The sequence below is a fragment of the Microtus oregoni genome, unplaced genomic scaffold (assembly GCF_018167655.1).
Source record: "Microtus oregoni isolate MIOR12 unplaced genomic scaffold, Mior012 000042F_ref0000377, whole genome shotgun sequence".
Classification (NCBI taxonomy): Eukaryota; Metazoa; Chordata; class Mammalia; order Rodentia; family Cricetidae; genus Microtus; species Microtus oregoni.
The window spans coordinates 11,632,223-11,645,347 of NW_024543209.1; the positions used below are offsets into that span (position 1 = coordinate 11,632,223).

At 49.0% G+C, this 13,125-nt stretch overlaps 1 protein-coding gene across 1 annotated transcript; it reads right to left on the reverse strand.

Annotated features, from left to right (window-relative positions):
• Nucleotides 1-9,692: 9,692 nt before the first annotated feature.
• Ppp1r3g (protein phosphatase 1 regulatory subunit 3G) lies at nt 9,693-12,008 on the reverse strand. Its single transcript, XM_041632816.1, has one exon. The coding sequence runs from the start codon at nt 11,301-11,303 to the stop codon at nt 10,257-10,259; it is 1,047 nt and encodes a 348-aa protein (XP_041488750.1). The 5' UTR covers nt 11,304-12,008; the 3' UTR covers nt 9,693-10,256.
• Nucleotides 12,009-13,125: the final 1,117 nt, after the last annotated feature.

Below are 13,125 nucleotides of genomic sequence, written 5' to 3' on the forward strand. Positions count from 1 at the left end.
ATTTCCTGAACAGATTGGGGCTGTAGAAGTGGGAACCCAAAAGGAAGGCCCCACCATTGGCTGAAGATTGCTTTAGTGAAGGGAAGTCCAGGCACCAGTTCAGACACAGGCAATAAGGACGCAGATCGAGATGAGCACAGGTACAGCCCCATCACTCAGATCTACAAGTTCAGAATACCAAGCCTCTCCACAACCTGTGCACACTGGAATCCTAGTTCTGGCAGTCCGCGGGGGAGGCCATGTGTAGTTGTGCAGCCCAGATTCGATGGACACTGGGGACACTGGGAGTGCCTTATGAATGTATATTACCTACTCTGCTTAGCATCATAGAGTCATCCAGGAATCAAAGTGTTTAAGGGGAGATGGCTCAGTGCTTACAAGTACATTTTGATCTTGTAGAAGACCCAGGTTCTAGTCCCAGTACTGGGCATGGTGGCTGCCAACCGTCTGGAACTTCAGTTCCAGGGATCTGATGCCCTGTTCAGACTACTGCAGTCACCAGGTATACACACGTTTATTTTTATAAAAAAAATAAACCTTAAAATTACTTTTTAAAAATAATAAAAATAAAATACCATTTTCTGGATGACTCTGACGATCAGCCGGCCAGCAACAACCAGGTACTAAAGATGTCGTATGTTGTAGAAATCCATTCCTTCCAAACACAAGGCACGGATTACATAACTTTCTTAACTTCTGGGGAGTTTCTAGGGACCTATCCCACTGGAAGAATCTTCTCAGGCCTGAGTAGACTCTGGATTCACCTCAGAATTGGAGCAGGCATGAGAGTAGTGAAGGTCATCCTACAGTGGCTAGACAGGGTGTCGCTAATTCTGGTGGCATGCATGTGGATTGAGAACAAGCAGTCTATCACTCTACCTTAAAAGTCGTGGAAGTTGGGTTAGGGGTGTGACTCCATCTGCAGTGTAGTGCTTGCCACACAAACCTGAGGACCTTGAGTTAATATTCCAGCACCCATGTAAAAAGCTGGGCACACCAGCACGGTAACCCTGGAGGAGGAGGGGCAGACAGGCAAATCCTGGGAGCTCACAGGCCAGCCAGTGTACCTAAAGTGGTCTACTAGATTCAGTTCATCAAACATTAACAGTGATTGAGGAAGAAACCCAATGACATCAGCCTTTGGCCTCCAAATGCATGTGTGTACCCACATGAACATATACACATGCATGCACCACACATGAAGTCATGGGTGAGCCAGGTATAAGGCTGCACATATGTAATCCTTGCACTTGAAGGCTGAAACAGGAGCACTGAGTTTGGGGTAGTTTTACATAAAAGTTCTAAGTAAGCACAGACTACATATAGCCTGTCACGGGTGTCTGTGCAGTGTAGATTTTATCATGGTAATATGATATCCACAGACTTCTATTTTGCAATACAACTTTGTTTTTTTAAAACTAGTGTGCAAAATAATGGGTTTCGTCTTAGTGTTCTTGCTGTGAAGACACATCATAATCATAGCAACTCTTCTCTTTCCTTTTTTCTTTTTTCCCCAAAACAGGGTTTCTCTGTGTAACCTCTTGGTGTTGGAACTCACTCTGTGGATCAGGCTGGCCTCAAACTCAGAGATCCACCTGCCTCTGCTTCCTGAGTGCTGGGATTAAAGGCATGTGCCAGCACCGCTCGACTACACAGAACTCTTAACAAGGAAAGCATTTAAGTGGGGCTTGCTTACGGTTTCAGAGGTTTTGTCCATTGTTACCATGGTGGGGAGCATGGTGGCACATGGGCAGACATGGTGCTGGAGAGTAATTAAGATTTCTACATCTGGATCTACAGGCAACAGAAGAAGAGGGAAACACTGGTACAGCTCGGGCATTTGAAACCTCAAAGCCCACCCCCAGTGACACACTTTCTCCAACAAGGTCACACCTACTCCTCTCAAGTAGTGCCACATGACCAGGCCTCTGGGGCCATTCTTCCTCAAACCACCACAGGTTTCATGGGGTTTTCATGCCTGTGTGTCATACTTTGTTCTCATTCATCCAGTTCTGCAACTCTTGATCTCAGAATTAAGTCTTGCACACCTGTAAGTAGTAAAGATCATTGGAAGTCTTGAATCTCATAGCACTGGGTCCACTCCCGGGAGCTGAGGTGTTCAAGAAACAGGGCGTGCAGCCTGGTGAGCGAACATGATATGAGAAGTGTGTTCTCACCTTGCGGCTGACCTGTGGAGCAGTGTCATCCAACCCTGGTGGAGGTGGCACTTGATAAAACGGTCACTCACCATCTAACAGCAATGCTGTGGGCAGTGCTCTCAATTTAAATAGCTGTACTGAGTAATCTAAGTCATCCTCCTGAAAGTGTCACATTGCAAGCAGAATGGCAGCTCCATGGGAGACTCCCCACAGGATCGCGTTCACAGTCATGGAATAAACCTGGCTTGTTCTGCAAACCATTCACAGCTGGCTGCTTTTGTGTTAATTAAACCTCCTAAATGGGTTTGGACATGCCCACGGCTTGTTAATACAGAACTAATTCTTGTAACTTAGATCAAATTAACTCCATATTTGGGGATCTGCACAGAAAACAGGAGAATTGAGATAGAAAAGCTCACAAACAGGAGTCAGTTGAGCAGAGCCTCACGTTGGGCGTCCCGCAGATACATGGGACTTCAACTTGATTCTCGGTCTTCAGAAAAAGTGGCATTTAACTGATGTTTGTGTAATGCAGCCATCTGTCTTCCTGATAGCCCCAACTGTAGAGCTTGGGTCAGGCAATGTGATGGAGAAGTTGTACCACTTGCCCAGGCCATCTCAACTTTCCCAGAGTATGCGACTTCTCTCAAGGTGCCAGGGGTCTCTCAGTGTCAGCAGCTGCAGATGAAAAATGCCACCAAAAGTTTACCTCTCCAGAGGCAAAAACCACTTGCAAAGCAGCCGTTTCCTAGACCAGCAGATGGCGTTGGCTGGGCCTAGCTGGTTCTTTAACTCTGGTTCTAGAGGAACGGTATGTAGATAGGTGTGAAGCTATGTTGTTCTGATGGCCCTTGTGGTCTAGATGGTGGCGCAAGAGAGCGTCCTTGGGCTGTGACATAGATTGATTTGCATACATGCTGTCCTGCAGCAGTCACTTTCAGCCCTTCCCTCCTTAGCCACACGCAACACTCAAAGCCTATTAATTCCAAGGATCGGAAACATTGCCCTTATTTGTTCCAGTGCTGCAAGTCACCCTCTGCATGCTAGGGAAGTGCTCTGTCATGGAGCTGTAGTGTGTGTATCATGCCATAACACAGTTTGAAAGACCATAGAGACAATTTAGCTGTAGTTCTGTAGAACAGATATGCACCTGGAGGGAGAGCTGCCTACAGAGAATGTTTTCTTTTTGGTTGGTTGTTTGGGTTTGGTTTTGGTTTGTTTTTGTTTTTCTTCAAGATAGGGTTTCTCTGTGTAGCCCCAGCTGTCCTGGAACTCCCTTTGTAGACCAGGCTGGCCTCGAACTCATGGAGATCCAGCTGCCTCTGCCTCCAAATGCTAGGATTAAAGGAATATGCCATCACTGCTTGGAGAGAGAATGTTTTCTATATTTAACAAAAGAGGGTAGTTTTTTTTTTTCGATGGCTGTGGAAGATTGAACTACATGTCGGCCTCCTATCTCTGAGGAGCACGCAGTCTGCTCCCCATTCGTCCAAGGTTTCACACCCATGGGTCTACTGACCACAGAACCAAAACACCGTGTGGTTCTGTGGGACTTTTTATTTTGATTTTGTTTTCAGGAGTGTTTTTGAGACAGGGTTTCTCTGGGTAGCTTTGGAGCCTGTCCTGAAACTTGCTCTTTAGACCAGGCTGGCCTTGAACTCACAGAGATCCACCTGCCTTTGCCTCGTGAGTGCTGGGACTAAAGGTCTATGCCACAATTGCCCAGTTGAGTGTGTATGTTCTATGCCAATACAATGCTTTTTATGTAAAAAATGACATTGTAGATTCTGCTCCCTATCGGAGCTCCTGGAATCAGTTCCCTGCAGATACCAAGGGACAATTGTACTTCATACCAACTGCTATTGCCTTCTAGATTAAAGGACATCTTAGGTATTGGGGACAGGACACAGAGAAACAATAAATGGGACCTCCTGAAACTGAAAAGCTTCTGTAAAGCAAAGGACATGGTCAACAAGACAAAATGACAGTCTACAGAATGGGAAAAGATCACCAACCCCACATCAGACAGAGGACCGATCTCCAAAATACACAAAGAACTCAAGAAATTGGTCATCAAAAGAACAAATAATCCAGTAAAAAAAAAAAAATGGAGTACAGACCTAAACAGAGAACTCTCAACAAAGGAATCTAAAATGGCTGAAAGACATTTAAGGAAATGCTCAACATCCTTAGCCATCAGAGAAATGCAAATCAAAACAACTCTGAGATTCCTTCTTACACCAGTAAGAATGGCCAAGATCAAAAACACTGATGACAACTTATGCTGGAAAGGTTGTAGGGTAAAGGGAACGCTCCTGCATTGTTGGTGGGATTGCAAGCTGGGAACGGCAGACCCTTGGGTCTTGCTCCTCTGCCTTACTCATGAGAACTGGGTCATCTTTCGTACCTCCTTGCTCCCACTGGGATGTTTTTAGGGGAGCTGCTGACTATCATGATCAGCTATGGTGGCAGGACTACCAGCTGTTGGCCACAGAGCTGGAGGTGCAAGACTACCTAACACGTCCAGGTGGTGAGAACCAGCAGCGCCCCAGAGCATTTGGCCAGGTCCAAGCAGCGCCTGCCGGTTCCATAGAGCCTGGACAGTGAAGTGAAGCAGCCAGATACTCCAGGACATGGTCAGCACCCCAGCTTTCTCAGGTTCCCAAAAGATGAATAATGCCCTGCTGCCAGGTCAGCAGGAAGTAGTCTCAAGAACATGGTGTCCTCATCCCCGCTCACATGCTATCCCTTTCTAACTCCTCACCTTTTTCTTTTTTTTTTTTGTTTTTGTTTTTGTTTTTCGAGACAGGGTTTCTCTGTGGTTTTGGAGCCTGTCCTGGAACTAGCTCTTATAGACCAGGCTGGCCTCGAACTCACAGAGATCCGCCTGCCTCTGCCTCCCGAGTGCTGGGATTAAAGGCGTGTGCTACCACCGCCCTGCTTTCCTCACCTTTTTATAATGAGCAAAAGGGAGGAATGTTAGTATCCTATTCAGGCATCTCTACTGGCCTGCCCTTGGGGTCCTGACAGGATGTGTCCTCAGCTGCAGCCACTAAGAGCATCTCCTGTGCACATTCACTACGTTCCCTTTTTAAAGGAGGGCCTTGCCCACCTCCCTTCTCTTTATTTTCTTCTCTCTCTCTCTCTCTCTCTCTCTCTCTCTCTCCCTCTCTCTCCCTCTACTTTTCTCTCTTCTTCTCTGCCTGTCTCTCTCTCCTGCCTCTCTCTGCCTTTCTCTTCCCTTCTGCTGCCCCTGTCTCCAGAGGCCAGTCTCCCCCCTCCCTTCCCTTTTTTTATGTTCCCTTTCCCCTAATAAAAAGCCCCTTCACGTGAACTCTGTCGCATAGCATCTTTCTCTCTTGTGCTGCCCTTTAAATTACAACATTCCTCAAATATATAATCCAAATGCAAAGTGTAGGACTCTTTACTGAGCTGGTGTCCTCCCAGCTGTAGCTGTTAGTGGTGCTTACATTTCCGGGGTTGCTTAGATGGCGAAAGCCAAGTCACTAAAGTGAGCTCAGCTTGTCATGTCCCTGCTCAAACCTCTATCCTCATTGACTTAAAATACATGCCCCTGATCCTATGAATCTGGCAGACCCCCTACATCGTGGGGACTGCCCAGGTAAAGGCTGGGGCTACCAATATTTCATCAGCATGTCTTAGCTTATTATAGCCAAAGTGCTCTCTCTGCCCTACATACCTGGATCCTGTAGCGTGTGCCAGAAAAGCACATTTGATTCAGTTCCATGACGCCACAGAAAGCAGAACATAGAAGTTCCCCCCTCTTGCTTTTCCTCCCATTCCTGATATAGAAGATATAAAGCAGGCACACTAAGCCACAGGCTTCAAGGCACAAGACTCAAAAGACACGCACGGCTAAGTCAGGAAATGAAAACTCAGCCTGGTAAATTAGACAAAAGCTGTGTGGCAAAAGCTGAAATTCGTGAAACCCATGAAATGGTTTATGAAAACCCTACAGCTGAGGAGAGAAGGAAGGGTGGGACAGACTGGGAGACATCGGGGTGGACATGTGCCCATGTCCGCACGCACACACACAGAGTATGAGAAACTTCACAACTGTGTGAGGAATTTGTAGAGGTTCGTGGGTAATTAAGACAGTCCCACTCCCAGGTGCTCAGGGAAGGCTCCTGCTGCTCCCGGGATTCCCGGAGTGCAGTGCTCATTCCTGAGCTGGAGCCTGGCCTCCCAAGGTCTACAAACCTTCCTCCCTCGACTTCCCGTCTTACTTCATGAGCATGGAGTTTCCTAGGGAAGCATTTGGTTCAGCCTTTCTCTTACTGCTTCGGAAACTCTTTAGATGGGAAGACGATTTCTATCCAGCATTCCCTGAAGGAGAGATTTTTGCCACCAGGAAGCTTCTGGAATCTCTCTTTAATGTAGGACAGGATCACTGAATGACTGGGAAGACATAGTCTTTAATGACTAGAGATAGATAATAGTTTTAAAGTTGTTCCACCTTCAAGCAAAATGACCACATGTATCAAATAAAGGTGCATCCTGCAAAGGGGCACCAGCTTTATTTTGTGATGAGGGCATTTCTTCCTTCCTTTTGGAAAATCAACTCTTACTCTTCCCACCCCTTCCTCCCTCTTCTCCTCCCTCCTCTCCTATGCCTTTGATTTGTGGGGCTGGGAATCAAACTCAGGCCTTCTACATGTACTAGATGCAATGGTTAACCCACATTATCCACCTGGACTAGGTTTAGAAATACCGCAGAATACACATCTCTAGGTGTGTCTGTGAGGATGTCTCCAGAAAGGTTTACCTGGGGGTGGAAGACACACCATGAATGTGGATGGCATCGTGAATGGACTGGGGTCTCATACTGAAGAAAAAAGGAGAAGGTGAGGGCTGGGAGATGGCACACTGGGAAAGGTGCCTTCCGTGCAGGAGCGGGGGCTCTGTAAAAGAACTGTGTGGTGCGGTGCACCTGTCACCCCAGCACTGGAGGGTGCAAGCAGGAAGATGCTGGGGACTGACTAGCCAGCCAGTCTGCCCCAGTGATGAGCTTCAGTGAGAGATCTTGTCTCAAAAAAGGCTAAAGTAGAGAGCAATAGAAGAAGACACCCGATGTCAACCTCTGGCTTCCACACGTGCGTGTACGGACATGGACATACTCACTATAGCATACACCACACACACGTGCACAAGCAAAGGAGCCAGTAAGCCGAGACCAGCATTCGCCTTTTTCTGCTTCCTGATTAGAGGCACAATGTGACGTAATGTGAGCAGCTGCCCCCCAGGAAAGAGATAAGTAACTGGCATGCCAGGTAAGTCCTCTGCCACTGGACAGCATCCAGATCCTACAAACGTGCTTTGAAATACTTAATGACTTTGTTAGTATTAACATTTCCTTCAAAATAAATAAGAATTTTTTTACTTCTCATTTAGCTCAGACTGGCCTTGAAGCTTCGGTGTGGCCAAGAATAACTTTGAACTCCCTACCCTCTTTCCTCACCTTTTTCATACTGGGATTTCAGTAGTCAACTATTACACACAGACTGAAATAACAAACATAAATTCTAACAAAAAAAAAACCCACAAATTTTAATAAACAAAAATTCTAACAACAAACAAAAAGGTTTTCTAATTTCATTAGTATTTATAAAATAAATGTTTCCTGGGGATAGGAGAGATGGTTCAGCAGTTAAGAGCCCTGGCTTTTCTTTCATAGGATCCAGGGTTGATCTCCAACACCCACATGGTGGCTCACAACCATCTGTAACTCTGGTTCCAGGGGATCCCACGCCCTCTTCTGGCTTCCAAGGGTACCAGGCACACAGGTGGAGCACAGACACACGTGCCAGCAAACCATTCATGCTCATAATAATAAATAAATATTTTAAAGTGTTTCCTATGCTATTAAAATAGCACAGTGTTAGAGATACTGACCTGCTAATCTATAAACCTAATATATGAAACCCTGGGATACAAAATAAAATATAAATACATACATACATACCCTGGTTTCATCCCCACAACAACAAAAATGTTTGCTTTTTTGTTTTGTGTTTGAGACGGGATCTCTCTGTAGTGACTCCCTGGGTTTTCTGGAACTCACTATGTAGACCAGACTGGCCTAAAACTCACAGAGATACCCCTGCCTCCCGAGTGCAGGGATTATAGATAGGTATATGGCACCACCCTCAGACCAGGCTTGCTTATTTTAAATGGCGATCGTCACTAAAAGGTTAACTGTTTTGTGAATTATAATTCTCGGCGTGTAGCTTTAAACATAGTGAACAGGGTTGGCATGCTGTCTAGAGAGGGCCAGAGGAGAAGTGTTTGGCACTGTTGTCTACTTAACTCCACTGCAGGTATGAAAGAGCATCCGCAGGGTGAGTTCATGGCTCTGTCCAGTAAATACCTGTGGACCACGGTGAGGTTTGAATTCCATATGATCCTTTGTTTGTTGGGGTGGTTTTGTTTTTAACCCAGCTCTCATTCTGCTGGCCTCCAACAAGCTGTGGTCATCCTATTCAGGCTTCCAGAGTCCTGGGATTTCAGGGATGGGCCACCATACTCAGCCTTGGTTTTTGTTTGATATAGTTTTTCTAGGTCTCCAAGGCTGGCCTCAAACTCTTGACAATCCTGCTTTAGCCTCCAGATGCAGGGGGTTACTGGCATGTTCCACTATATCTGTCTCTAATATAATTTTCATGTCACAAAATAATACTTTAAAATTAAAATAAAACTTTAAGCCTGTGAAAGTCATGTATAAGGTTTCTGGTTCCATGAAAACAGACTTTGGGCCATGTTTGGTCTTTGGTGATTGTGCTGACCCATCTGTAGAACTATGAAAACATCTTCCCCTTAACTTTACTGTATGCCCAAATTAATTATACTAGTCACGTTCTAGAAAATAGGACACTTTGAATAATAATTTTAAAAGAAAATGAGTTACTCGGGAAAAGCAGGAAAATGGGAGCTGAGCATTCACCCAGAGTGCGATCCCACTCAGACCTGGAGCCATCCACAGTGAGCGAAGGTCCCCGCACCCGTGCCTAGGGCTCTGCTATGCCGAGTGCCCCATTTGTTCCTGACAGCTCTTGCAAGTGTGCTCTGTTACCATCAAGTTTCCACTCATCCTTGTGCCTCTGGGAGGAGAAAGAAGCCACCTGTCCAGTCCCCGGCCTCTGTACTTGGAGTGCAGCCTGAAAGAGCTGAGCTTCTCTGACTACTAATGGCCCAGACAGTGGCACAGCTATTAGGAATTCTACTGCACAAAAGCATTTGGGACGAATGTGATGGGCTCTTGCAGCTCACAGCCAAGGCCTTTGGCATTTTAATTCACCCAACATTCTACTATGGCAAGGGACAGGACACTTTTTGCGCATCTTGAAGACCCCTTTTCCCAGTGTGGGGACCTTGGACTCTTCCACATCAGGAGAAAACGTATCCATGCTGTTGTTTCACACTTGGCCCCGTGCCCATGTCGCCAGCTGAGCATCCCCTGATTGCCAAGGCCTCCCCAAACCCAAGCCCTCAGAAGGTAAAACAGGAAGCACAGAGTGAAATTTTGCACACGTGGCCTTTACTTTTTAAAAGGACATTTGTATCCAATCACAGAAGAAAATAGCCTTGTGTCTGGGAAGACGTCTCCAGATCCCAGTTAAAAGGAAAGGCTGAACGGCACCCACAGAGCCTTCTGAGAATCAAGCCTGGGTGTGACGGTTCCACGAGCGAAGTTTTTCCTTTCCCACGGGGAGTTGGGGTGCCCTGTCTTACCCTGCAGGTCTTCATCAAGCTGTAAGGATGGCATCTCACTAGAAACAAATCCCCAAGGTCACAGGTCCTGGTTCAGGGTTCCAAAGCCCCTTTCTTGGAAAGAGTGTTTGCTTGGAGGACTAGGGTGTTTCTTATTCCATTACAGGCTGAGAGTTCTAGAACGCAAGTAGAAAGGTCAGTCGAAAGAGGGTCAGAGCATCGCCAGGCCCGCTGTACTTGCTGGTGTATCTGTGCTGCGAGTTTATGGTTTAAATGCCAAATCTGCGCTGCTCAGCCAAGGTTCCCAGAGAGCCCTTGCTAAACTTCGCGTGCTGGTCAGCCTCTCTCGGTGTCTCAAAGCTCCGGGACTCAGAGCGGGTCTGTGGAGCACACATAGCGCAAGGTGTAGTTGGCCCCCTCGTTATTATCCCAGTATTCGCCCTGTTCGCAGCGGTAGCAGATGGCGAAATGGATAGCGACGTCGCAGGCGTCAGCATCCTCCCCTTCTTTGGGCTGCAGACCTGGTGGCAGATCCAGCGAGAAGCAGAAACGCTCTGTGACTGACTCCTCCTCATTATCCTCAGCCCCTGGTCCAGAAAGTCCCGAAGGTACAGGAGGCAGCTGCTCCAGGGACTCAGGATGCAGCTCAGCCGGCACGTCCAGAAAGGTGCGCCACTCGGTAAAGGTATAGCGCACCACCACTGCCCTGGGTCCGGGGCAGCTGATCACTCGACCCGAGCCGGTCACCTCCGCACCGGGCGGCTGGGAGCATTGCACGGACTCCAGACACACTCGCTGTCGCCGCAGACGCTCCGCCACAGCACTCAGCCCCGGGAGCTGGAAGAGGGGTCGGAGCTGGGCGCGAGGAACCCACAGGGACGGGGGCACCTTTGCCGTCGCCAGAAACCCCCCGACCTGCTTCAGGTCCTCGGCACTCAGCGGGAAGCTGCGGTGACGTGAGAGCACTGCGGGCGGCACCTGCGGGTCTTCCGCCTCACTGAAGTGCTTCACGCTGGCCAAACTCAACCCCAGGGAGTCTGCGAACTGCACGCGCTTCTTGCACTTGGCGCAGCAGTCCCCGGCCGGGAACTGGACACCCTCCGCGCCTGGCTGTCCGGTCTGCTGCCGCTGCTGCAGGAGCTTGGCGGCCTGCAGGATGGGGTCGGCCGGCAAAGAGAAGGAGCGTGTACGAGGGCGGCGATATTCCTGCAGCTCCTCCTGCTCCGAGAGAGCCGCCTCTTCCTGCGGAGACGGGGGCATGTCCTGGAGTTGAGCGTCAGGAATCGGGGTCTCCGAGGTGCCACCTTCCACGCAGAGGACCTCGGCGATCGACAGCCCCTCCACGGGCGGGGGCTCTCCGGAAGGCGTAGAGCTGGGGGCCCCGGAACGTTGCAGCTGCTCCCCGGATGGCTCCATGACACCATCTAGCCCCGGGACTTGGTGCTGGAGACTCCGCTGGAAACTTATCTACTCCCGCAACAGAAGGAGCGCATAACGCCCGCAGGGCTCGCCTTCCCTGGCTCAGTCTAGCCAGGTTGGAGAGCAGATTCAGCCTGGGGCCACCAGTTTTTAGCTGCGTTAGCTGCGACAGCCCAAGAACGAGAGGGAGGAGGATGATGGCCTGGGGCTAGATCCCAAGGGGAGGGCCAGGGGCGGGAGGCGCGGCCTCCAGAACACCTGAGAACTAGGTCCCGAACAGAAACTAAGATTTTCTGAAGGTCGTGGGCTGGCTGAGAGCCTTGATTCTCCCAGCAGCAGAGCGGCGTCTGCCCCACCTCCGGGGTAGCTCGCAACTTTCAGAGCCCAGAGCGTGGACTAAGTTTTCCAGCCAGTGAAGTTAGTCTTCCGGGGAAATATTGTCGCCCTGCTGCCGCCAGCCTTGGGAGTTCGCGGAACAAGCACGTCCATTGAAGTTAGCCCTTCTCTTTCGTCCTTTGTCCCCCAAATCTCAGGCATCCCCGGGTCTCATCCGTGCATTTGTCCCTCAGTGCTCCTGAAAGCTGGGAGGCTTGAGCTGCAGCTTCCACCTACCTATCCAGTGCCCTTGCCTGTGGTCTTGCAACCGGACAGAGAGAGGACCCACAGGGAGCGGACACAGCGGCCAGTCCAGAGCAGCCGGAGGCCATTCGCGCCTGGCACTAGAGCACGTTCCCGATCCGTGTCCCCCCCCCCCCCCCCCTTGTCCCGCCCGTAGATCTGGATGTGGAAGAAGAGGGTTGGCACCTCCCTCCCAGGCTGGGCGCCTTACCACAGTAGGCAATGCGTCCTCCTCCTCAGTCAGCGCATACCGGTATCCTCCCCCCACCCCAGGATCCCAGACCAGTCTTACATAGTTCAGGCCTGGTGGGGAGTGGGGCCAAAGCCCAGTCACTGGAAGATCTATAGGAGAGCATTCCACTCTACTCTGGCGGTGGAGACTTCCTAAAGTGTTGTATTGTTCTTTTGCCTTCAGGACAATTTGCCTCCATCAAACTTGACCAAACATCACCCCACCCCCTTCTTCCCTATATCTGATTCAGAGGGTTCCAGGCAGTGCCTGAGAGGATTTCTAACAAGAAGATGCTGAGACTGGGCTCTGGGGAGCACCATTTAGGAATGACTAACTACTTGACATGGTTGTGTATACAGTTACTTACAGAAAAGTTGGGCCCAGCAGTGGTGGCACACGTCTTTAATTCCAGCACTTGGGAGGCAGAGACAGGCAGATTTCTGAGTTCGAAGCCTACCTGTTCTTCAGAAGTTTCAGGACAGCCAAGGCTTCACACAGAAACCCAGCTGGAGTGCCCCTCCCCCCAAGCATTTTCGAGGTCTATTTCAGAGGACGTTGTTTTCACACATAGATAGACATTGCTATGTTGTGGTACTGAGTCCGGTATTCACAAACGAGTTTAAAGGTGGACTAGGAACTTCAAGGAGGTTTTGAGGTTGGAGTGAATTGTGTCCCCTCACTGGGACAGATTAAACTTGGATCCTTGCCCACACCAAACAGTGCCTTGTCTAAAGTGGGTATCTAACAGTTCAAGACACTGTCTACCTGGAGTTCCGTATCAGATCCACGGGTTAAAGGCTCAAGTTTAGAAACTCCAGCCTCCCTCCCCTTCCTGGAGGTCAGCTTCTAATCACTGTTTCTTTCTGTTAGCCAACTAGTCCCGCTGTCCTAGAGGACCCAGTTTAAGTGGCCTATTAGCATAAACTCAGGTGTTACCAAAAGGAGCTTTTTAAAAATATTTAGTTATAA